The sequence below is a fragment of the Hippocampus guttulatus genome, chromosome 13 (assembly GCF_054856545.1).
Source record: "Hippocampus guttulatus isolate MCC_2025c chromosome 13, RoL_Hgut_1.0, whole genome shotgun sequence".
Lineage (NCBI taxonomy): Eukaryota > Metazoa > Chordata > Actinopteri > Syngnathiformes > Syngnathidae > Hippocampus > Hippocampus guttulatus.
The window spans coordinates 7,336,290-7,361,020 of record NC_141273.1 but is presented as its reverse complement, the minus strand read 5'-3'; the positions used below and the strand labels follow the sequence as shown (position 1 = coordinate 7,361,020).

At 41.7% G+C, this 24,731-nt stretch overlaps 1 protein-coding gene and 2 long non-coding RNA genes across 5 annotated transcripts in view; 2 read left to right on the top strand and 1 right to left on the bottom strand.

Annotated features, from left to right (window-relative positions):
• Window positions 1-24,731, top strand: part of eml1 (EMAP like 1) — a 45,251-nt gene that overhangs the window by 1,106 nt on the left and 19,414 nt on the right. For 2 of the 3 annotated variants that reach the window (XM_086127307.1, XM_086127306.1), the window contains exon 1: window positions 9,581-10,107. The exons of the other annotated variant lie outside the window; for it this stretch is intronic. In XM_086127307.1, the coding sequence (XP_085983433.1) occupies window positions 10,041-10,107 (67 nt within the window). In that variant the 5' untranslated portion in view covers window positions 9,581-10,040. Of the gene's footprint in view, window positions 1-9,580; window positions 10,108-24,731 lie in introns of those variants that run through there. 3 annotated transcript variants of the gene reach the window in all.
• Window positions 728-4,632, top strand: LOC147196153 (uncharacterized). Its single transcript, XR_015102686.1, has 2 exons — window positions 728-915; window positions 2,509-4,632. It is a non-coding gene; the product is annotated as an uncharacterized LOC147196153 (long non-coding RNA).
• On the bottom strand, window positions 1,971-2,510 carry LOC147196154 (uncharacterized). The gene is made up of 2 exons (XR_015102685.1): window positions 2,088-2,510; window positions 1,971-2,009 (listed from the first exon to the last, which is right to left on the bottom strand). It is a non-coding gene; the product is annotated as an uncharacterized LOC147196154 (long non-coding RNA).

The following is a 24,731-nucleotide window of genomic DNA, read 5'->3' as shown; positions in this document are numbered from 1 at the left end:
CGCAGGGCACACAGAGACGAACAACCATTCACGCCCACACTCACACCTAGGGACAATTTAGAGCATCCAATCAGCCTGCCATGCATGTTTTTGGAATGTGGGAGGAAACCGGAGCACCCGGAGAAAACCCACGCAGGCCCGGGGAGAACATGCAAACTCCACACAGGGAGGCCGGAGCTGGAATTGAACCCGGTACCTCTGCACTGTGAAGCCGACGTGCTAACCACTGGACTACCGGGCCGCCCTATATATATATACACATCTGACTTGGCGGCTGAGACATCCTATATATTTTATATATATATATATATAGGGCCCGAAGACGGCTGGGATAGGCTCCAGCACCCCCCGCGACCCTAGTGAGGATCAAGCGGTTCGGAAAATGGATGGATGGATATATATTTCTCGTTTTTTTTGTTTCAGCTGGTAAAACTTGCAAATAATTTTTAAAAAATAATTTATAAGATCATAACTGGGACAACAGTATACATAACGGTTCATATGGTTAAGAGTGCACGATTGTCTGCGTCTCATGTGTTGTTTTGTATTATTTTGTCTTTTTTTTTTTTGTTAACTTTTCTTTTGATAGCAGCGCGGACACCCGCAGCGGCTCCTCTTGTTTTATGTTGAGAGGGAAGAAATTTCATCTGTGCTGTATGTTACACATATAGTACATTTGACAACAAAGTTTATCCAATCAAATATAAATTATGACGTCAGAGTGCAGGTCACCGTTACCCGTGTTTGGAGTTTCAAGAGCAGTTCATCTCATATTCCTGCAGATGGAACTGTGAGTCCAGCTTTTGTGTGATTGTGCAGTGCGAGGAAGGGTTTCTTCAAGCACGAGACAACTTGATGCAAGAAAGAGTTGGGGTCATTACAAATACTGTTGATGATGTGCCTGGAGTAGAAAAGGTAAGGCCTCGGTCGGGCTGAAGCATTTACCTATGAACGTTTGAAAGAGTATTTGCTTTAGCTTGTCATACACGGAGTCATATTCCTGTGAGTGGACGTTTATGGCATTTGGATTCAATGTTTAAAGTCCCCGTCAAATGTAAATATATTTACAAAGATCCTAAATATGAAACAATAGGGCTGGTTTGCATAAAAAATATGGAAACAAAGAAGCCAACAACATTTTCGGATGTAGAATCCGAATACAGTATCTTAGTTTTTCTCAATATTCCCTTTTGCCTGCCTGTGTGCGTGCGCGCGCACACGCGCGCGTGTGTAGTTTGACGTTTTATTTCAGTGAAGGAAACTTTTTTTTTTAATGCAATTTGGATTTTTCTACAGTTGCAAGGCATATTAAGGTACTGTATGGGTAAAGAGTACTTGAGATGCAATAATGAAGATAACAAAAACTACTTGCTGAAAGGGTGCACATGGACATTTGCTCACAGTTTTTCAGCTTTTCCACGTAAATGGACAGTTCATGCACTTCATTGTACTGTATAAGCAAATTGTACATGTGCAGCGGTAACTGAGAATGCCCTCTTTTGTCATAAGACAAGAACGTTTGGGAAAGCTGAAATACTTCCTCCTGCCAACAAACTGGATGAAATGTGTGTGCATAGGCTGCAGAGGAGGAGATGAACGGTTTCCTTAGCATCTTATTTTGGGCTTTATTGATTTAAGGTTTGACTTGCTCTGAAATCGAAAGGATCAAGAGGAGGAGAAACAGGGCAGGGTGCACAAAATCAAACCATTTTCTACAAACTATTTTCTAACACAAAAAGAAGTGAAAGGAAAGCAATAGAACGCTCGTGCTGTGCGAAGACGTCTGTTTCGACTTTTGCAGAGAGGAGAAAAAAGGTTGTTCAGGAAATAGGGGGAGGGTGAACATGGATGTCTCAGGCGCCAAGTCAGATGTGATTAATGTTGTTACTGCTTGAGAGAGTGCAGTCTTGTACTCTGCAACATATACTTGTGTGTGTGTATCTACCCCGGTCAAGGATGACGCCTCGTACTGATGTCCAAAAACGTTTACTCGTGGAACACCGTGAAAACTAAAACATATTTCAAACAACAATCAAAATTAAATATCTTGAACAGGACATTAAATAAATAAACACAAAATGACATACCGTGTGCACCTTGGTAAACCGAAAGTAGATCAAATTACAGTAAATCACATAGACCACACGGCATCGTAGTTCTGTCTCTCTCTTTCTCTCTCTCTCTCTCCAGTTGTCTTCTCGATCTTTCTCTCATTCCTCGCTATCCACGGCACGTGACCCGGAAGTGATTCTTAACAAAACATTCCAAATACCTATTCAGAGGATTCAAAGAAAAAACATATATGGAAGTTCACATAGAAATACAAAATACTTTGCAAAACAACAAGCCTAAAATAAATTGTATTTTCGTTGTCATGGCAACCAACAACTCAGTCTTGGCGCCAGTTACAGTGTGTGTGTGGGTCCATAGAGTAAAACATCACAGATCAAAATCTATCCGTATCCCTGTGATGAAACACTCTTTTCCCCTTTTTTTTTTTTTGCATAGGCATGGTCCAGAATTGTGCCACTCTTCAGAGTCCAAGTTGTGGTTTGTAGATTGCAGTCTGAGAAATCGATGTACCTGTACTGCATAGATGTCCTTTGTGTTCACTCGCTTCTATGACTTTGATTCACATTTAGTATTACTGTCTGCCACAGGTGGGGAAAATGTCCCTTTTGAACATCTCGCGCCACCTTACCTCTCTGAGCTCATCCGCCCCTACAGACCTGCCCGGCGCGTCAGGTCTGTGGACCAGACATTATTAGAAGTACCAAGAACTAAACTGAGGCTCAGAGGGGATCGAGCCTTTTCTGTTGCTGGTCCCTCTCTCTGGAATGACCTCCCACTGAACATTCGGCAAGCCTCCTCGCTGCCCATCTTCAAAACCCTCCTCAAACCTCACTTGTATTCTTTGGCATTCGACTCAGCATGACTTAGATTTGTTCTTGGTTTTACTGTTTGGTGCTTTCGACCGCCTTTATTACCGATTTGTCTTACTGTTTATTGTGCATGTTAAATTGCTCCATGTACAGCACTTTGTATGCAGCGATGGCTGTTTGAAAGTGCTCTATAAATACTGTTGACTTGACTTGTCTTGACTTGACCACAAAATGAGCCATTGAAACTGTGTTTTATATGCCATGTTGGTCAGTTATGGCTCGGAACAACTTAGCATCATAGGGCTGCAGCTGTCGAATATTTTGGTATTCGGATATCCTACTGAAAATTCTATTGCATATTTGGCAACAGTTTGTGATGACAGTTTAAAGTAGCCCCAACTCAAGTCTGTAAAACGCGTTAAGACGGCGTTAGCCATCACGCATCGATGAGCTGCTAGCAACCGCCTGAAAATAAAGCTGCACCAAGGCATTGATGTCCATATATTACTTGGTAAGGTTTATTGTGTTAGATGGCCAAGCATACCATGAACAGTTGTTGCTTTGGTTGGCTTGACCTCTTTTCCTGAGAGTCTCCACTAAATAAGCGGGTACCCAAGGCAGAAAAGAAATGCCTCGAATATTTTTTTGAACTGAAGTACTTGAATCACTCGAGGACTTGTTTCACCCTCAAATGTATCCCTACCGGCTCATGTTAAATTGTGCAGGTATGGCAAGGGGACTTCTGCAAAATATTTGTGGCTTGGAAGCACATACTTTAGGTCAAGTTTCCAATTTCCAACATGTCCTTGATCACTGCCTTTGCAGCATATGAATTGGTACCTTTGAAACAGTGTGATTGACCCAACGACTGCCTTCAACTGTGCTTCATTCTTGCTACACAGAAAGCAATGTAAAAATGATTCCACTCATGTTATCTTTCTTTGCAGAGATTAATCGGCAGTCGCTTTTTTTGGGGGGGGCGGGGGGTCCAAAAAGTTGCTAAATATCGTGACAATGTTGCTAAATACTGACTTGTGCTTTTGTAAACTAGCTCCATTCTGTTTGCAGCCATGTTGTTCGTGGAAGTAGTTCACGTTAACAGGGACGTGCTCTGTATAATGGAGGCAGATTAAAAAAAGAAAAATCGCCCTACCCCATTGCAAACTTTAGCACCTGATCACACAGTCGTCTCACAGGCTTCGTCCAAATGTGAATCACCGAGGCACCAGGTCAGATTAATTCATGGTGTAAACCAACTCAATAACCAGGACAGCACGCAGATGGTGGTTGGATCACCCAGAGAGAGGATTGACCTTGTTCTCTCCTTCGTTCTAGATTTGGTTGTGTTTAATCCCAGCCCATTGGCAGACTGATTGATCGTCTGTGGAATTTAAAGAACGTCAGCAGTTTTTTTTCCTTTGGACAGAAAAGAAATGAAAAATCTGCCTAATTTGATTGTGGCCTTCAGTAGCCTCTTGGGAGCTGACACCATCTAAATATTTATTTTCATTGCTCATGCATTTGCAGACACTGAAATGTTTTTACTCTACTTCACACTATTATTAGTTGCAAAATGTATTTCTCTTATTATTGTTCTAATAGTAATAATAGAGCCGGTATTCATTTGATGTCTTTCAGACAATACTCTTGCCATTTCTGTGCGCACATTTATGCAGCTGATGTCTGTGTGTGAGTTGTGATTTACTTTGCAGTTGTGACTTTCTTTGACGATTAAACAGCTGAAAGTGCATCTTCACACTGTGATTCCCACAATCCAATTCCGTATCATTGCTTTCACACAGGACAGCAACCGTAAGCAAGACTGTAAGACGTAATAAGAAGGGCAGCACGAAAAGGGCTCTCGCTTGTCACAGTATACGAGTCCATTAATAGAATGTTATTGAGCAAAACACTTTCGCCACACCGATGGGGCGGGAGAAGTGAGTGCCATACGTCTCACTTCTGTCCTGGCGTTTCCTGAAATACAGCTACGTTCTACCTATGTTACAGCTCTGATACAATGCAAAATACATTTTTATCCGATTACTCGCTTCAATCACTGGTTCACCTATGGAATACTTGAATTGAAAAATATTGCATAGTTGCCGGCCGAGTGGGATTCATACTGAACTTTAGACTTGTGAAAAATGGCCCAATAATTCATCGAATGCTTTAATGGTTTATTCAGTGTACCGTACTATAATTCATCATTGCCATAAGTGAACATAACTTAGATAAGATTTGATTCCAATCAAATGTATTTGGATTATACACTTTTGACTTCTGTCTTTTTCCTCACCGTTGTTGTTTGTAGCCATAACACTCAGTTGATGGGGGTTTGTGATGTCTGTGCAGAAGCAGAGATACACTGATTGATAACGCAAGAAAGTGTGCTGGTACAGCAAAGGTCTCAAATGGTTCTTGTGTTCCATCGAATTAAACATGAATGGAGTTGGACGCTCTTCTTCTCGTGTGTTTATTACACATGAGGGTGAGGCACTTCCATTTGTTACTAGGGGTGGGATATCATCACACACTTTGTTTATTTTCTAATCGTGACAGAGAGAGAGAGAGGGAGAGAGAGAGAGAGAGAGCGAGCTATAGGGGAAACAGTAGGGATGGGAGACCTTTAGAGCGGAGGGCCTGGAGCAGCCGTTGTCCCACCACCTGCCACCCACTGTGTTGTTAGTGTGGGTTGGGGAACAAGCAAGGGTGGTGCTGTCGGTGGCGGGGGAGTAGATCAGATGCTTATCCTGATCCCAAATGTACGCCAGAAAGAGATTTACAATAATCTGAGCCTCTTTTGACAAAAGGTAGCTCGCACAACAAAACCCAATGGCATGTTTGCACGGTTGTGTTTGACGCATGAAATTCATGAATCTGAATCTGAGGTGATTGCCTACCTACTGGCTAAAAATCATGTTTTATCTGAAATAATTCTTGATGCTATTTTTGTAGTAGCTACTTTTGTCTATTGATGCACAAATGTTGTAACAGTCGAGGTTTAATCCTGCTTTGCTTCATGTGGCTTCCCGAATGTAACCCCCATCTGAATTCCCACACCGAAATGCAACAACGCACAAACAATGCCTTGTTTTCCCCCTATAATCCTCTCTGCTGATAAACGAAAATCCGCGAAGTGGCGACCAATTAACATATTTTAAAAAAGAATTTATTTTTTTTTGTCTGCAAACGGTCCGTGAGAAGCTGCGAAAGTCAGCAAAACAACAGCGAGTCACATAGAGCAACATATACAGTACTGTACTGAGTACAGTACTCAGTACAGTACTGTATATGTTGTATTCCATGTATATGAAAAAAAACAGTTTTTTTTATTTTTATGAATATGTTTGAAAAAATCCGCGATGCACTGAAGCCGAGATAAACGAACCGCGAAATAGCGAGGGATCACTGTATCCCAAATTCTTGATTTAAAATTTATGAACGCTTAGAGGTGTTCATTTAACAATTAGTTTCATCGTGAGTACAGTAATCCCTCGCGATAAAACGGGTCATCTTTCATGGATTGGCTGTTTCACGAATATTTTATTTATTTATTTATTTATTTATTTTTGGACGGTGCATTGTGTTCTGCATCCTGATTGGCTCAAGGACTGTAGACTCCGTGCCTCATCGCTGTATAGCTTGCCAAATTTTCTTCATGATAAAACCCATAATGTCGATGAAATGATCTGTACAGTATTTCTAAAAACGTTTATATATTTTTTAATGCTTGGGCCTGAAAAAAAGGTTTAATCTTTGGTTTCATTCAATACAGTATTGTTAGAAAGCCCGCGTTGTTTTACTACTAGTAGTTGTCGGTGTTGTTACATTTTCTGTATATTTAAGATGTCCTACACTGTGACGGGGCATTGAACGCACCTCGAGTCTCATGCTGAGTGATTTATCCATAACGGAATAACCAACCACCAAACTGCACTGTGTTGTACAATCAGTTTCATAAAATTTGTTGGAACATGCCAAACAGACACGGGTCAGTGAAGCGTAGCCACTGTTGAGTGACATTTTAGCCTTTTGTGTTTATTTCGGTCCTTAAAAGTAGGCCGATGTCTTCACATGAAAAGGCTTTTATTATTATTTTTTTATTGATTAACTCTTTGAACCATGAATATTAATTTTTTCAGTGCAATTTCATAATTTTAGTGAAGTTAGTGTACAGTCATAGCAATTAATGCAATTCTAAAGTTAAAGTTTTTTTCTCCTTTTTTATTTTGGTGAAAAAAATTATATTATGATAAAGTCAGGCAAGACCATCTTCCTGGGGCGATAGAAAAGAATGGTCATCAAACAGAGCACAGTCTGTGTTCAGTGAATATCCAGTAATACACATTTAAAAGACAAGCGCAGTGACATTGTTTTTTGAAGTCATGGTGTAAGCTGATTTTGCAATGTGGCTGTTGTTACTCCATGCAAGATTATTCAAGTGTAGCCACGTTTCCTCGATGTTAACGGAATTTTAACTCTTAACTTTTCTTAATATGTCATTTATCAACAGCGTCTCGCAAGATAGTGTAAGTGTGAATATAGGCCATCAACACTGTTTACTTGATTACTCTTCCAAGCAAGCGTGAATTATAAATAATGCAGTGCCCCCTCTTTTGTGCACATACAACCCCCTGTCTGAATTAGGAAACACTCACTTCAAACCCTTTTCCCCTCAATAAACTCCCTCCCTGCTCACTTTTTAATTTGATCCTGCTCCCCCCCCCCCCCCCCCCGCAAGCCCTCTTTCTCTATTCCTTCTATTCTGTGTCCCCCTCCCCCTCATCCCATTTATTTCCTCACTCTCCCTTTCACTCTTCCCTCCCACCTCTTGCCCTTGTTTTAAGGATTCCTCAGTATTTGCGACATCTGCAAAAGCCGATAAGAGACACAGACAGACAACAGTATGGTAATCTCGTTGAGGCCGGGCAGCGACCCCGGAAATGTACCGCTAGAAGGTTCTGTTGCTGAGTGCAATGTGACGTACTGTTATAACCTTGCTGTGCTGTCCTCGTGTGACTCCCAATCCTTTCACTGTGGATGATGTCACGTTTGTGTCTCGAGGCCCATGTCTACACGTGTATTTAATAAAACAACAACAAAGAAAAAGTCCACTCTTCACACTCTCTCTCAACATGAATACACTCGACTGTACAGAACCTGTGACAATATCAATGAATATATTTTTCAATATTAATAAGTGGTGGCCTGGTGGTGGACTGGTTAGCACGTTGGCCTCACAGTGCAGAGGTGCAGGGTTCGATTCTATCTCCGGCCTTCCTGTGTGGAGTTTGCAAGTTCTCCCCATGCCTGCGTGGGTTTTCTCCTGGTACTCCGGTTTCCTCCCACATTTCCAAAAACATTCGTGGCAGGTTAATGGAGCACTCCATATTGTCCCTTGGTGTGAGTGTGAGCGCGGATGCTTGTTCGTCTGTGTGTGCCATGGGATTGGCTGTCAACCAGTTCAGGGTGTCCCCCGCCTAGTGCCCGAAGAAAACTGGGATAAGCTACAGAACGCCAATGACCCTCTTGAGGATAAAGTGGCTTGGATAATGGCTAGATGGCTGGATGGATATTAATAAGTTCCATGTGTCTGTCATTGCGTGAAATGAAATCAATGTGTCATTCCACAGAAATCCTAAAATTGTTTAATGATATGAGATATTGGCAGCTCAAAAAACAGGTGAGCCATGATTGGTCGTTACCTGAGTCCTTAGGCACTTTGATGTCAGTGGCAAAATGGCTGTCTTCTGAGATGGATAAAAACGTGGATTTTGCCACCTACTTCATATTCCACAAACAGTAGTAATCCAAATGCTGTGTTTAGACAAACGGGGGCGGCATAGAACATTTTATTGGAATATGGATTGTAATTTTTTTTTTTTTTACTTGACTTCCCCTTTTAAATTAAATGATTTACAGATTATTTCATTTTGTAAAAAACATGCATGCAAGTGCATGTTTGCATATCTGGTGAAGACTCTGTAACTTCCACTAACAACCCAAGCAAAACTTAACTCCACCCCAACATACAAAGCTTGTCTCTCAGTTGAGATGTATCACTTCATCATAGTTACTTGACACCGAGGGCCTACAGAGTACTTTTTATTACACTTGTCTTTGATGCCATTTTGAGGCATTTTAGAAAGGGCACAATAATATGTAATAATTGTAAAAAATAAACATAACCCCCACGATAAATGAGGGATGACTATATACTATGGCATTAAATTCGGCGTTGGGCACTTGGACCTGCAGTTTGAATCTAGCCTGACATTTTGGCGACTACCAGCGCCACTGTTGACATTTAATATTTTTCAGAAAGCGACGCTTGCTTTCAATACAGCACACCACTTGCTTCTGTTACAGCTTTCTCTCTATCTTCTGTAGGCTGACGATTGCCTTGTCAGTGCGTTTTTTACACAACTGTTTTTTACACAGGAAAAAGGTTGAAAAAGCCACTTTTCTACCAGCAGTCTCTCATCCTCCGTGTAACATCCTTCCCAGTAGCTTAAAATTCCTCATTCTCATCTAATTTCATTTTCCCCATCTCATCTGCTCTACCTTGTTCTGAACCACCAAGCAGAAGGAGGACGAACCATTCCACAAGCCACGCCCCCCCCCCCCCCCCCCCCCCAGCTCTGACTCGCCTCTCCTGTGTGACAGTGGGAAAGGCTGGGCCCTCCCTAGCATTATCTAAACACACACATAAGCGCGCAGCCACGAAGCAAACGCCTCTGCCCACTCAGACGCTCCTAAAGCTGTTTTTCTGCTGGAGATCAGCGAGAGGGAACAGCTGCTGAGGACAGGCGAGAAGAACACAGAGGAGGAGGAGAAAGAAAAAAAACATCCTCTTGAACTTCTGTCATCCCAGTTCAGTCAGTCTTCAGGGAGAGAGCCTTCTCTTGGAGTGGTTTTTTTTTTCTTCCCTATGTGACACAAGGTGGAGAAAAGAAGAAGAGGGAACTGGAGTTCGCACAAGTGATTGGGTTGCCATGGATACTCGCCCAGGGAGCCTGACTCGTGCAGAATGAATGGAGGCAGAGCCAAGTGAAAAGATAAACTAGGCAAAAGGAGTCACAGGAGAAAGAGCGAGTGACTGAGAGAAGAGAGGAGAAGCGGTGGATAGCAGAGGAAGTGGAGCAGCGTCTGAGAATGGAGGACGGCTTTTCCAGCTACAGCAGCTTGTATGACACCACGTCGCTGCTGCAGTTCTGCAATGGTAAACAATTCTCCCACTTTCTGCATGATGTTCCTCCGGGCTTGACACGTCATAGCAGGGGTTAGCTTGATTGACCTCTGCCGAGAAAAAAAAAAAAACATTTGGAAGTTTCTCCAGGGCCACATTCATGTCAAGTCTGAGCCTAGCAGTAGGCAGTCATCAACAAAGTGCGTGTGGGACAGCAGTGATGTGTCCACTGGGTGGAGGCTGTGGGGTGGTAGCCGGTGACTCAGGAGAGAGGGTAAGCAGCATGACGCATCAATATGACATAAGTTTGAAAAAGATTTACTCCCGAGCAAATTGTAAGTTCTTGAGCCTCAGCTATGGCGGACTGCTTGAGAATATTGGCCGACAGAAGCGGTCAAGGATGTATTGGAGTGCTGGTGCAACACATGCACAAAGGGGATTATCCTTAACAAACTGAGGGACTTTTGAAGCAGATGGACTTAAATCTGCTGTTGTGTTGATGACTCATTCTCTTTCTGTTTCTCCCTATCTCTCTCTCTCATATCCTCATCCTTTTCATGTGGAACCCTTCCCTTGCTCGACTCATCTAATGTGGATAATTTTATGTTTGCTGATTCGTTATCCTTGCTACAGAATGTTGGTGCCCCCTCCTACGACGATAAATTATCTTTATGGATGGACTGTTGCTGTGGCGATAGTATACGACGTTGCCACGGGTATGACAACTGACATTGCTGGATAATAAAAACATCAACAGTGTCTACTTCGTACATGGTATTAAGCACAACCATTGAGGGGGTGAGGGCTTTAATCCTGTCTAAGGGCGCAAGTCATGAACGAGTCTTTACCTTAAATCCAGTTATTACTAGTACTAGCCAGTATTGGTGGCCAGCCAGGGCCAGCTGGGCCTTTGGTGCAGAACACTCTTCGAAGCGGCAACCTGAATTCTATTTGTTTCATGAAATTGCAATCATTTATTCCAAACAAGCGCCTCTCTTCATTTCATAGCATTTCTCTTGACTTGACTACAAAGTACTTCCAGTGAGTATGTGGATGTTGGATTATTTATTTATTTGTTTATTTGGTCCAATCAGATTTCGGCCTCTATGTGTTGCCATGTCATTCTAATCTGCCCAGGGCCTTCACAATCAGGTGTATTGGCTGAATTAATTACAATTATTGTACTTGGACACGGAAGTGACTGACGAGAGGTTTTATGTTATTATCCTAGCACTTGGACGTTTGATGTTTGTCTTCTACTCACGTGATCATTTTGCATGTTGGAAGCAGGTTCAAGTCCCCCAACTTAAGTGTGTCAATTGACCCGAAAAATAGTTGTAGCGGTAATGATGGAACAGTTATACAACAAGCTTTCCGTAAACGATCGACTGAATTTACCTGCAAATTGTATTGTAGGGGCAAGAAGTACTGTACTTTGTTTGTAGCAGCATAATTGGCCGAGAGGTTCAGTGGTTTGGTGACAGGTGAAAAGGTTTTGCTATTCGAGACATTTTTTGCGGTAGTACCAGATTCGTGAGTAATGTCTGGTGAAAGCGTCTTTTCTGTTGCATCATGCATAAATCATGATTGAAAGAAGCCCTCCAACCACTCATCGGAAGAATTACAAGATCGTAATACCTTTTTTTTGTAATATGGTGTATGTTCTAATGCCATATTTAAGTGTGTGAAAATGGAATGGACAGGTACCATCCGCAGTCTGCTGTAATTGTCCAGCTTCAATTCTCATTGTCACATAACTTGCAAGAACACAGACATAAACTTCCCATTTTCAACTTGAGTATAAAGGGGAGTAGCTTCTTATTCGTTCTTCTGACTTCTTAATTTATTGCAGGTCTGTTTGAGTAAGCCTGTGTGTCATTGTTGCGCCTCCAGGCCAGAGTGACATCATAGCAGCAGTTGGACTTGACCAAAATACAACGATGTCATCCGCTCCCCTCTCTGCAGCGCCATGTGTTGTGGAGCATCCAACCACACTAATGTTGAGAGACTAGGTCAGCTAAACTGCCGGAACACACGCAGGCTGCACGTTTTATCCTCAGGAGGTCAGAGCTAGCTTGCTAGTTTATGCCAAGGGAAAATTAGCCTCATTATAGACTCAGGCACACAGACAGTGATTTCATCTCTTGGGCTGAGTTACAAGGCTTGACTGAAGTGGTTTCACATCACATTTTGTGAGGCAAAATTTGCAAGGAAAAGGCGTCTTTGGGCACGCCTGTCGCTCCCATCATCTACCACTGAAGTCGAGGCAAGCTTTGTGTTACTTATGCCTTACCAGCTAGCTAGAAACGAGCTTCGGCTAGCTACTACTCCGGCTAAATATGCTGTGGAGTTGCTCTTCATTCATCATCACCTCCATGGTGGCATATAAGCAATGTTTTGTTCTCACAAAGCGATGATGAGGAATGATGAGCCGCTTTGCTAATTGCTAAGCTAAACTAATGTAATGTAATCATGAGACACTGGATTTAAGTGCTTAGGTGATCGAGTACACTTTTTATACGAGTCTGGATGGAACCGCGTTAAAGCGTTGGGTACGCAGCAAAATAACAAGCAGAGTGTCTGCACTCTGGAGAGAAAATCGACTAAACAGAACCCGAAACCGGAAATGAATTCAGCGCTAATGCAGCATAATGTCAACCAGGAGGTGTGGTCTATAATCTTAAAAGTATTAAGATAAGATAAGATAAGAAAACCTTTATTAGTCTCGCAATGGAGAAATTCCCAATTCACAGCAGCAAAGTTATGAAAGGAAGAAGTAGAACAACAAAATATAGGAGCTGCTGGAAAGGCAGCCACTCTCGCGGCGCCATTTTGAAGTCAAAATAACAAAAATAACACAACACAACACATAGGACACAGATAGTCGTGCAATCTTCACCAATTTTCTGCATGCACTTTGTAGTCTGAAGCAGTTCTAGATGAAAGAGGAGAGGATCAAAGTGTCCTTTCACCAGTGGATCAGAGACGTCATGCTGAAAATGTGCACACGTCTGCTACAAACTAAGTTTTGAAAGCAAACACGAAGCTGTAGCATCCATTGACGAAAAGAGATTAGTTCACTTCTCCTGTCCCACGTAATCCGCTTCAAACTCCAAGCCGCGACTCCCAGTTCCAAATCCGCATCGGCGCTCCGCGCTAACGCTCCTTTCTTCTCATCGTCGGCTCCTCAAGACTTACATCCATCCAGCCGCAGACCGTTCAACAGCACCGATCTCTCCGCTGAACAAAGCGGGGCTGTGAAAAATGCTGCCCATTACAGGCGCAAGACACAAGCGCCCCGGGACTGTCCAGCAACGAGTCAAATGGCGCTGACATTCCTCCCAGTCAAAAACAGTGCTGGTATACCCATGCTGCCGAGAAGGCGCAACCACCGAGCACAGAGTCTCCTCCTTGATGAATGTCGTGGCCAAAAAATGCTGAAAAAGTCCACATCAATATATACAGTATGTATGTATGTATATACAGTATATATATATATATATATATATATATATATATATATATAGATATATAGATAGATAGATAGATAGATATATTGTAATATAAATATTGGTAATATCAGTCATGTTATTTGATTGTTTTGACAATATTTTTGAGTTTTGATTTTGACCCAACTGTGCTTTGGCAAAAGTCTTTTGTATCTCTCAGAGTCTAACACGAGTATGTGGCTCACTAGTCAGGACTCTGTGCTGACAAAGCGGAGACATGTTGGTAGAGCGAGTTAGATCCCTGAGTTGGCTAGACGCCACAAGAGTAAAACGTCACCAGTAACACATATCCAACATGGCCGATCACAAAAAAGGTTGTGAACGTTGCTTTAAAGCAGCATATTTTGTTGCTTTTTCTCCATAAAGAGTTCCAATTTGATCTTGAACAAGATAATTCTGTTGGAGTGGCACAAATATCCATCAAGGCCATTGTGGAAAAACACATCACATATGATCCACTACAATCATGTAATGGGTTCCTTGTTGACGTGTGTGCATTCCTCTTCTCATTCATTTCTAATACCCTTGGTATACATTTTCTTGTGCTGTTAATAAGTCAATGCAGCATTTAAAGCACTAAATCATCAGTGGTTTTCATGTTTATTTCGACGACACCCCGCACCACCATTTGAACAAATCCACTCCCCCTCAATTCATCCCGTTAGCCTTTTCAACTCACAGTGTGTGGCTTCATGTGGATCCAGCATCCCTTTATCTCTTTGCTCCATGCAGTTCACCGACAGGCACACTTGCAGAGACCCCCACCTCTCACTCTTGCAACATGGGGGTTAGTTTGACACACTCCATCTTGCAACCCTTCTTTGGTCCTTGGTCCAAAAAGCATGTCTGATGATGGCATGTGTGCATGGATTAAGATTAAATCCACGCCGCGCACGGCAGGGAGGAGGAGGACTGGATATTAGGGCAGCAAAAACACCCTGAGGGGTTGAACAGCCAAGTTTAGCATCCATTGTCTTCACGTTTCTGCAGTTTGGATCCAAATTGTCACTCTGGTTCACATAGCCTTTCCTTTTATTATGTGGCGTTACTGAGGTTGCTCTATTTCGGCCAGATTTCAACTATTAAAGTGGAAACCAGGACCCGAAAAACAGGGATGTTTTTGAGGCTCAGGCCAATTCAGATATTTGGGAGAATAAAATTCCAATCAGTAATAAATCTGACAATTACATAAAAAGTATGTAATTAATAAAATAGCTTATTTTTGGTCCCTTCATGCTTATAGTAATAAACATATTACCATATTTTTTGGACTATAAATCACAATTTCTTTTCATATGTTGGCTGGTCTGGCGACTTTTCCTTGGGTGCGACTTGTAGTTGATGTTTAAATTAGAGCTCAGACTGGCACCCAAAATCCCAGTTGCCTCATCGTGTTGACTTTCTTTTGACAGTTGGCAAATACGATTGGTGCGTTATCGCCGGTGGCCAACGTGGCGCTAAAGCATGAAAATTATTTGCCAACTGCCAAAAAAAGTAGAAAATGAAATGGAAGTAGAAGTAATAGGACTCACTCTGTGACCTTTCGCAAGTTTAGCATGCAGCTTCTGCCGTAACAATAATTTACAGCAGTGAAAGGTGCAACAACTGCAAAAACAGAATTTAATTTTAGAAAGTGATGCGGGATTCTAGTTAAGGTAAGCCATTTAAAATAAAAAAGAAAAGCTTTGCGGTACTCGTTCACTGCCGTAAGCACGGGACCAACACCACTCTGTTTTGACTGTTTTACAATATGTTCTTAAATATTTGTGAAGCTTTACATCAAATAAAAAAACAATCTGTATTTTTGTGGTGGGATGGAGGGGTTGAATGATATATCGATCGATAAATCAGTCAGGACCTTGTGGAAAATTCAAGAGATGTTAAACTTCTTCCTCATCTACACTCTTCATTTTTACCGGAAAACGGTAAACTCTTTAAATTAATCAAACAATCTGTTGTGATCACTAATTGTTCCAGTGTATATTCCTTTTCTTCTCGAGACTGGTCCCTTTTTCTTTTTTTTCTCATCTTTTTTCTTTGAAGAACTTTGATATGTTGTGCTATTTGTCCAGTCAATCAATGTTGCGCAAACTCAACTCCGTGTGCATATGTCCCCAGGTGTCCACTCAATTAAGATCATATACTTTTGTGAGGGGTTTCAAATACTGTATATCAACACATGAAAGTTCTGCTTGACTGTATTCTCTCTCTCTCTCTCTCTCTCTCTCTCTCTCTCTCTCTCTCTCTCTCTCTCTCTCCTCTGTAATATACACCAGAGCAGCAGTCTGATAAATATCCGATTGATCTGGCGTATCTCTTCCACTACTGCCGAATCATTCGCCTGACATGAATTTCCCGTAGTCCAGCGTGCTTACACCACTTTCCATTTCTTTTTAGCTTTCTGCAGCCACGCTCACTCACACCCACAAATTTCCCAGGATTCCTTTAAATGTTCATACTTTTCTTATCAGCCCTTCATTTGCTTTAGCTCCCAGGCATTTGTTTTTCCTCCTCATTTTCCCTTCACGCTCATTTCTCGCTCTCCCACACGCACTGTTTGATCTTGGGAAAATGCTGTAGCTTCATTTTTAATACCTACAGAAACACCGTCATTTATAGATCTGACACATTGGGCGCCGAAGATCTAAATCCATCTCATTTGTTGGCAAAAAGCTGGTCTGTACTGGCGTATCAAACAGAATGCGAAAGAAAAACAAATTAGAAAACCACAGAATTCAACCCAATTGCATGTGAATTTAAACAAATAGGCTGATATGTATTGCATAACAGAATCTGTCTTTGTTCACCACAGATAATAAAATGGTGGAGATGAAAAAAAATCAAAAATACTAGTCGCAATATATATATATAGTTTAAATTTATTAACCTTTTCAGGGACAGCGGTTACTCCAGTGGACATCTTATCGTGGTATCAGGTCACAGGGTGCATGAAAGGGTTAACTTCAAAAAAAAAATTCCAGCATTTAACTGGAGAGGTATTCTTAGAACAGGTTTACGGCTACTCGGAGACCACGTTGATGACCTGCCTTAAGGCTTTTAATTTTGTAAAATCTCCTGTAGCTCTACAACACTTCCACCCGCATTCCTCTTATCCCTCTCTGCTCTGTTTTTGATCTTGGTAAGAGTTCACGTTGCACTTTCACTTTTATGGTCACGAGTCAAGGTGTTAACACTTACACAGAGTGACAATGTGCGCTCATTACCGGTGCACACGGTGCAGCTTGCGGCAACAATAAATTAAAATATAGCTCAAATGCTGTTGGTGCTGCAGTGCTTGTCTGTTGTCAGGTTGAGCAAGCTAAAGTTGGGACTTGATATCTAAGGCCGGGTACACATACAAGTGAATGTCTGAGGTGTGCTCAGAGTGGATTTGACTCTATAATAGGGTCAAAAATGAGTCGCGGCGACTATTGAACACCTTTATTAATTATGACCACAAATCTTCATGTGTGTGGGGAAAGCCGAAAGGTGGGTTCTCCAGACGGTAGGAAGTATTTTCCATTGCAAGTCTTTTCTTGCTGATGCCTCCAGTCCTCTTCAGAAACACTCAGCAACCACCGTCGCATACCCAGAAGTATCTGCTCGTTTTCGTGTTGGTGAGCATACGTGCGATCACGTGAGCACTCTTGTTCAGAGGATTGGATTCTAGACTGGTGTCGGAGAAGAATCTTTGTGTGTGGTGTTCTGCGTTGAAGTTATCGGAGAAGACCATCCCATACAACCAAAGCTGTTAAATGTCCGACTGCCTGTCTTTATGTAAGGAGTCTGTCACAGATTTAAAAACCAAAATCTTTACACGTGTACCAGTCCTTAGGCAGTGATTGTCAAAGTGTGTTACTTGTCCCATTAGTGTTAAGAATTGCTGCCCCGGCACAGTTCACTTGTATTTAACTTTTTAGTTCCAACTGCCTAATGTTACGGTGACTTGCAATAAAACTATATTCATATATTTTAATGTTGGTCACGATGGTGTTACTTGAAACACTCAGTATTTTATTAGGTGGTACGTGGTGATAAAGGTTTGAGAATGACTGATATAAGGTAGTAAGAGTCCTTGGCCACTTGATCCTCTTCACTTTGGCCGTGATGCATCTGGTAAATTCTGAAGGCTGGCAATTGGATGGCCATCGAAATGTGCTTCTCGGTGAGCAAGCGCTTGCAGAGGAAGCCTTTTGTTTCTCCTTCTCTGCTTTTATCATTCTTGCTGTCTCGAGCTCGCCTTTTGCTTTCATCGCTCTTTCTGTCGCACTCTCGCCTTTTCCTGCACTGACACACATTCGTGCAGCCTCATCATCTGACCCACTAAAACAATCATGCATGCAAAGGAGGAATGTGGAAGGTCCTGCGTTCAAATATAGCAACTGCACCATCATCTGCGTGTGTGTGTGTGTGTGTGTGCGCATGCATGTGTGTGTGTTTTTTTTTTTTTTTGCATGTGTGTGTGATGTGGCTCTTTGCAGTAACACAGGGAAAAAATTAGCTCTTTGTCTCTGACTGGTTGGCCACCCCTGGTGTAGGGCAACACCCTCATGAGTCTTTGAGCGTGATATCATGCATGCATTCAAATCTCATGAAAGAGCCATAAAAAGCAAGCACTGCATGTGAACACCAGCGGTCTCAGCCTCATCTGTGTCATCCTGTACCTGCGGTGGGGGGAGGTTTTGAGAAATAAATCACACCAGTCGATAGAATCCCAAAGAGATTATTTTTAGTTACTGATTGTAGTCCCTTTTACACTGCCTGTAAAAGTTTTTTTTTTACCTTATTTTATGGAACACTGGAACGAGATGCAATTTTCCACCTTTGTAGTCAAGATGAAGACTGCGGGGAAGGGAAATTCACAATGGCAGCTAATTGTGTGTGTAGAATTCCAAGAAATGTTGAAGTTCTCTTTCCAAGTTTTTTTTTTTTTTATTTAACATCACACCAGATGCTAGCACTGAAATTGTCGCATGCCACTGTCTGATTACATGATGTCAGCGGCAGCAGTATACGGCCAATAAATGTTAGGGCCTCTGTTTTGTTCAGATGTGCCAATTTTGCGGCTAAAACATCTAAGTCTGATTTGCTCTCTAGGTGCTCGGCAGCATATCGTATGCGATACACAAACATGTACATTTAACCTCTCTGCTTGTACAGTGCAGCTCCTGCAGCCTAATTGGTCTCTAACGTCAGGAAAGAGGGAACCTTCTGATCCAAGTGCGTGTCCGGTTTGCGTGTGTTTCAGCCTGTTTCCAACATATGGAGAGGGGGAAAGGGAACGGTCCCATTTAGAAAGCCCATTAAAAATGGATTAATCAAGAACACAGGTGCAGAGATGCGAGGGAGGAAGACACGCCTAATTGGGTCTTGGCGTATAATGAAATTATGAACGAGCGCTTGCAGCGTTGCTCAGTTGACCGGTCTGATTTAGAAACGTGTCAAACTGGACGGACATCCATGCAGCTATTAAGCCATAAAAAAGACTTCTAGATGTTATTACGGGTGTGTGAATCATGCTGGTGGGGAAACGACCCAAAATATGCCCAACCACAATCACTGGATGATGACTGCATTTATTATGCTTGCTTTTTTTCTTTCCCCCCCCCCCCCCCTCTTTCAAATGAGCTCTGATAATCACATGCAGCTGAAAACAAGTGAAGCATGAGTGTCATCATTACAAATAGCTGTAAAACAGAGTAATATTTCAAATGCGTTAAAACAGATACATTTTGTACTCTTGGACAATGTACTCGGGGGTCGAATAAATTCCTACACTATTAAATCAGCCGTTAGGCTGCCAGTTGACAGTCAACTACCGCAGAGCAAATCTTTTGACTTTGGACTCGGCTATCAGTTTTATATTCCGTTGTGTAACAAGGATGTCGACACCCAGCAGCACGCACCACTGTATGTTCTCAACCCTCCAGATGGTGGAAGTACTGCTGGCTGATGTTCAGCGTGCTGACAGTGTCTGGCACTGCAAGCGTTTCCCATAACAACAGTGTAAGTGGACGGAACAAACAGCGGTTCACACAAACCCTGGATGGAACAAATGTCTCATCTCTCGTTTTTGGTTTGTTTGTGACTTGGGGACAAAGGCTCGTTTCATGTGGGCAAAAGGTTGAGTTTGACAGAGACGTTTGTGTTGGTGCCTGGAGCCGCCGCCAAGCTTGACTTATGGTCTGAATCTCTTCTTAAATGGTCACACAGCAGTTGGACCAGTGTCTCTTAGTCTCACCTTGTCACATTTTTCATTCAAGTTGAGTTGTGTACATTCAATTCAAAGTGGTGAATCACATTTAAATCCTTTGCTGTATATGCAACTTCTAAAAAAATTGGTGTTACCACACCCAACGAAGAAGAATCAAATTCCCCATAAAACTGCAGATAAAGGACGTTTCTCTTTTGACGATTTATGTCGCTATGGAACTATTCCCTCTGACGCAGACTTCAAATTAAAGAGGCCTGTCTTAAATCATTCGCCACGGATTAGAAAGTAGCTTGATAAACAAACACACTGGCACACAACCACAACTATGGCATACCCATATTTCTACACTTTTGTCCATAATTTATTTTTGTTTTGAGTTTTGATGGATTCATTCTTCCCCACCCAGAATGCAAATAGCCCCATCCTTCAGCTTTAAATCATTCTTCCTGATCCACATGGTATTTTTGCTTGCTAGCAAAAGGAAGGACAAACAAAGATGCTATGCTTCATTACTGGGCGTGGGGGAATGTAATGGAATTTATTGACCATTTTGGCCATTTGAGTCACGACATGACCATTCTGTCACTGGTTCATGAAAAAAGATACTGCCTCTGTTCACATCTTACACCTGCTAATAAACAGTTGACATAACGGCCATAAATCCGTTTCGCCACGACAGTCTTCATTTTCCATCGTTCAACACTTTGGTGGAGGCCTGCGCTCAACTAAGTGGTATTCTAGTTATGTAATGATGTGACAACAATCTGTTCCCCACCAACTCTAGTATAGCCTTAGCCCATGGTCGAACATGTCTACATGATGCACGGCATCCCAATGGAAAAGAAACATTAATACTTGGCTGTGTTGTTTTCACATTCCTGACTCTGAATTTTTATTTTAAGACATAATGGAATGTTAATTTCGAAGGACAAATAACTTTCCCAAAATTGGAAAATTGGTATCACTTGTTATTTAACCTCATCCACTTGTTGACCTCCCATTCTTTGGCTCTTGACTAAACGCCTGACTTGCTCACTCTTCAGATTTTTGGCATCAAATGTGAAGGCCTTACGTGGCTTACCCTTACCACTTGCTTTACAAGATAACAAAGGGCAAAGGCGGAGCAATGCCGTATCTTTTGTTACGATTGTGACGCGCCAATTTTGAAGGCTCTCTGTCTAAGTGTGTTGTTGTTTGGCAATAGCATTGCTGTCAGTTTACCCTTTGTCTGACCTCAGGAAGGATACAGGAAGGGAGGCTTTAACAAGCTTAGAAGACGGTCAGTATAGGATGCCACATGGGAGTCATTTGGCCTCCCTTCAGGCTTTACTCTCTTTATGACCTCTCCATCCGCTTGTCTGTGTTCCCCAATGTCTGGTTTTGACATGAATACAAGCTTAAGAAACCACGATTTCCGTTGTCTGGCTCTTTAATGCCCGTCCAGGTCGCCTGTTGTAGCTCTTCTTCCTGTTGGCCACCTCTTGTTTATAAATAACTCGAAAAGCCTCTGTCCGGCAGAGTCGTCTGGAAGCTCAGAAAAGCAACTGCCGCCGTCGAACGGCTGATTTAGCTAATACACCTCTTTTGGGTCATCCTCACAGTAAAACATTTCTTGATCAATGAGCAGGAGAAATTCCAAGTCCAACGCACCTCTCACAAGTAAACATAATACATATCATCCTCTCCATCTGGTGATCACACGTGATGAGCATATGGCAGCTTGCGAATTGGAAGCGAGAAGCTTATTTCAGGGCTCCTTCCTGACAAACATCACAAACAGACTCAAACACCTCTCACAGACAATTCAAATCAAAGTAACTCATTCAGTACCAGCCAATTCTAGACCAAGTCTGAAAAGACGTTTAAAAGCGTCTTTGGGAGTGAATGAGGTAATTGGGTCAATATCTGCTTCAACTGAGCAAGTACAGTGGAATGTGGAAAAAAAAGCAGGAAATAGACACCTACCAAAATACAAGCAGTTAACAGTGCGAAACATCGCTCTGGGTCAGAATAGTGTCAGAAAAAGCCGGAGGGAAAAAAGTTACGTGAAGTTCATCTACAATGTTTTTGGGAATCAGGTTTTTGTTTTTTGTCTGACTGGTGGAGGAACTCTACCTAGTCATAATTAAAACATCCTTCAAAAAGATCGATGATTTGAATGGCCTCTTGAAAAAAATATTGTCTTGTTGTTGTCACAGGCTGTTTCCCAGGTTGTTGCCTCACTCTCCAGTTCTCTTCCAAATGTTTTAAAATGTATTCCCAGATGTGTGTAAGCTATTATAGCTGAAAAGTGTGTACCAAGCAAGTCTATATTCACATGAATTTTCAGTCGCTGTAATAACCAGGCGTCCCAAGACACCACAAGTATACTCCAAAATGTGAAAGTGCCTCCTGTGCGTTATCACAGCATTTACCATAAGACAGTCCTTTGTTGTTGATCCTGAGAGTGCTGAGAGGGGAAATGGATTAGAACCCATGTGCCGCTCTACAATTCAATTATTGATGAGAGCGAGGTCAGTGCATGACTCAGGAAAGTGCTTCTTTGTTTGTTCAGTGATGGGAAGATGGATGTGCCAAGTGCTTGTTCACATTTTCCCCCGTTACTTGATCCAAGGGAATGATGCAAAGTACGGCGATGTGTGCCATATCAAATAAGGATTCAAATAATAGTCTAAGATGTGTGCCCTGTTCTCACTTGGACTTGAAAACGAGGCAAGAAAAGATCAGCCAGAGAGGAATGATGTCATAGAAGCAGCACCGCCTGCAGTGAGATTGGTTGGGCGCGGTGTAATAATGTGGGTTCATTGCATTGAAAGAGAACCACCGGCGTCCCAGGGTGTGCATGTTGATTGATTTTTTGCGAAATGGAGAGTGACACATCACTGATGGCAACTACACAGATATTTATATACCTGGCCTCAACCTCAGGAACTTGCGTCCAGTTCCTTTTCTTGGGTTCTGTCACACGACTGTGTGTTGTGTTTGAAGCTTTCCTTTCAAGACAGGCAGGTGTCAGGCATTGGTGCGCAGGGAATGGCTTGTGTGACAATCCGTCTTTGTACGCCCCCGTCAGGGATACTGTTGTGCGTCTTTGCTGGGAGCAGAAAGGGGCAGATGCTCATCAGATAGTTGCGGCTTTTTTTCCGTGCGATTCGTCATATTCACAAATGAAGATGAAGAAGCGCTGCTTCAGCGGACGCACCTCAGGTGAGCACATTGTGTTCTGGGTAAAGAAAAATAACCGTGACAGAGAATTTTTGCATGTTCTTTGTGCGAAAATTCACCTGTGAATCCCAGTTTATTTAGTTTTTCACTGAGAGAACAAGCGCTATAGAAGATGGATAGATGGATCGTCCATATAAAGGCACTTTCGAAACCCTATTCAAAACACTGTTGGAAAATGCAAATTTTAATCAACATACTTTCATAGAAATGTTTCAATTGTTCTTTTAGTTCAATGTGAAAATTAACAGTAAATATATTTGGTAATAAAGTAAGTTAGTGACGCCAAAATATAGGACAGTAAATTGTTTGTTTGTTTGTTTATTGAACATAAAACATATATACAGTAATAATTTGACAGAAAATAAAGTAGATAAAAAAAAAAGTAAAAAGAAAGAAATCAATCTTCATTCAACACAGTTATTATGTTCAAGGGAGTAGGAAGAAGTAAAAAACGTATCTAGTCCTACCCCGTTATGTGTTTATATCTAATAAATCATTTTTATATCAATCAGAAAAGAAAAAAGTAAGAAGAAAGAAGTCTCCATTAAGGCTCATACTTTACCCTTAACCGTGATATTTTTACAACTTTTGGTTTGTATCGGGATTATATACTTCCACACCCTGACACTCTTGTGTCAATTTTCTCTTGTATTCATAATGGAGATTTATATACCTTTCTCTATTTATCAACTTAGTTCTGATTTATCATTATATTTAATGTTTTGAATTTATCATTTTAACTCTGATTGATGTAGGTTGTTTGTACTATTTTTTTGAATTTGTTTTTGAACTCGGCAAGCGATTTACTCATTTTCAGGTCCGTTTCGAGATTATTCCACAGATTAACACCTTTGATAGATACACTTCTTTGCTTGATGTTTGTTCTTGTTTTGAGTTTTTTGAATAAGTTGGTACCTCTTAAATCATAGTACATGTTCTAGATTTTGATTTCTGATTGAGGAGCCTAAAATGTAATCTGTGAACATGATGATTTGTTTGAACTGTAATTGAATGTCTTAATCCATCAATATGTATTCATTAGATTTTTACGCTTTCAATCATTTTTATGAGTTGCATGGAATGTGACTGGCAACCTGTCCAGCGTGTACCATGCCTCTTGCCACCTAGTAGTCACCTAGAACAGACTTCAGCTTTCCCGCAACCCAAATGAGTACAAGCGCTGTAGAAAATGCATCTGCGTGAAATAGCCTCAGATCCACATTGTGTCCGTGTTTCTTTTCTTTCGCAAAGTAACGTTTTATTGAAGGGTTTGACAACATTATTTACACAAGTCAAGAGCTCCCACACATTTACATCATCTGAGCAGGCGGTCTGGCTTCAAGGCAAATCCTCGGAGAACGCACATGCCGCAGATGTCCGATGCATCCAATGCATTATTCATCTGACTGTTAATGCCGGGGAAACACAGCGGTGATTTACATGTATATTTGATCAAAGTCATCGTGTGTGTGTGTGTGAATTGTGTACGTTTAAATATCATAAAAATCAATACAATAAAAATATCATGTGTTTAGTGTAGCCCCGTGGCTGTTTGTCTTGTTTACATCTTCATGAATGAGGTTTAACATTCTTTCTAATATTGCGGTGTTGCCCTGCGATATCACAATTCACCTGTAATGCCCATGTTGGGAAGTCCTCTCTACATTTTTCAGCTGTTTAGTGGATGCTGCGGGGAAAAGTAAAGCATA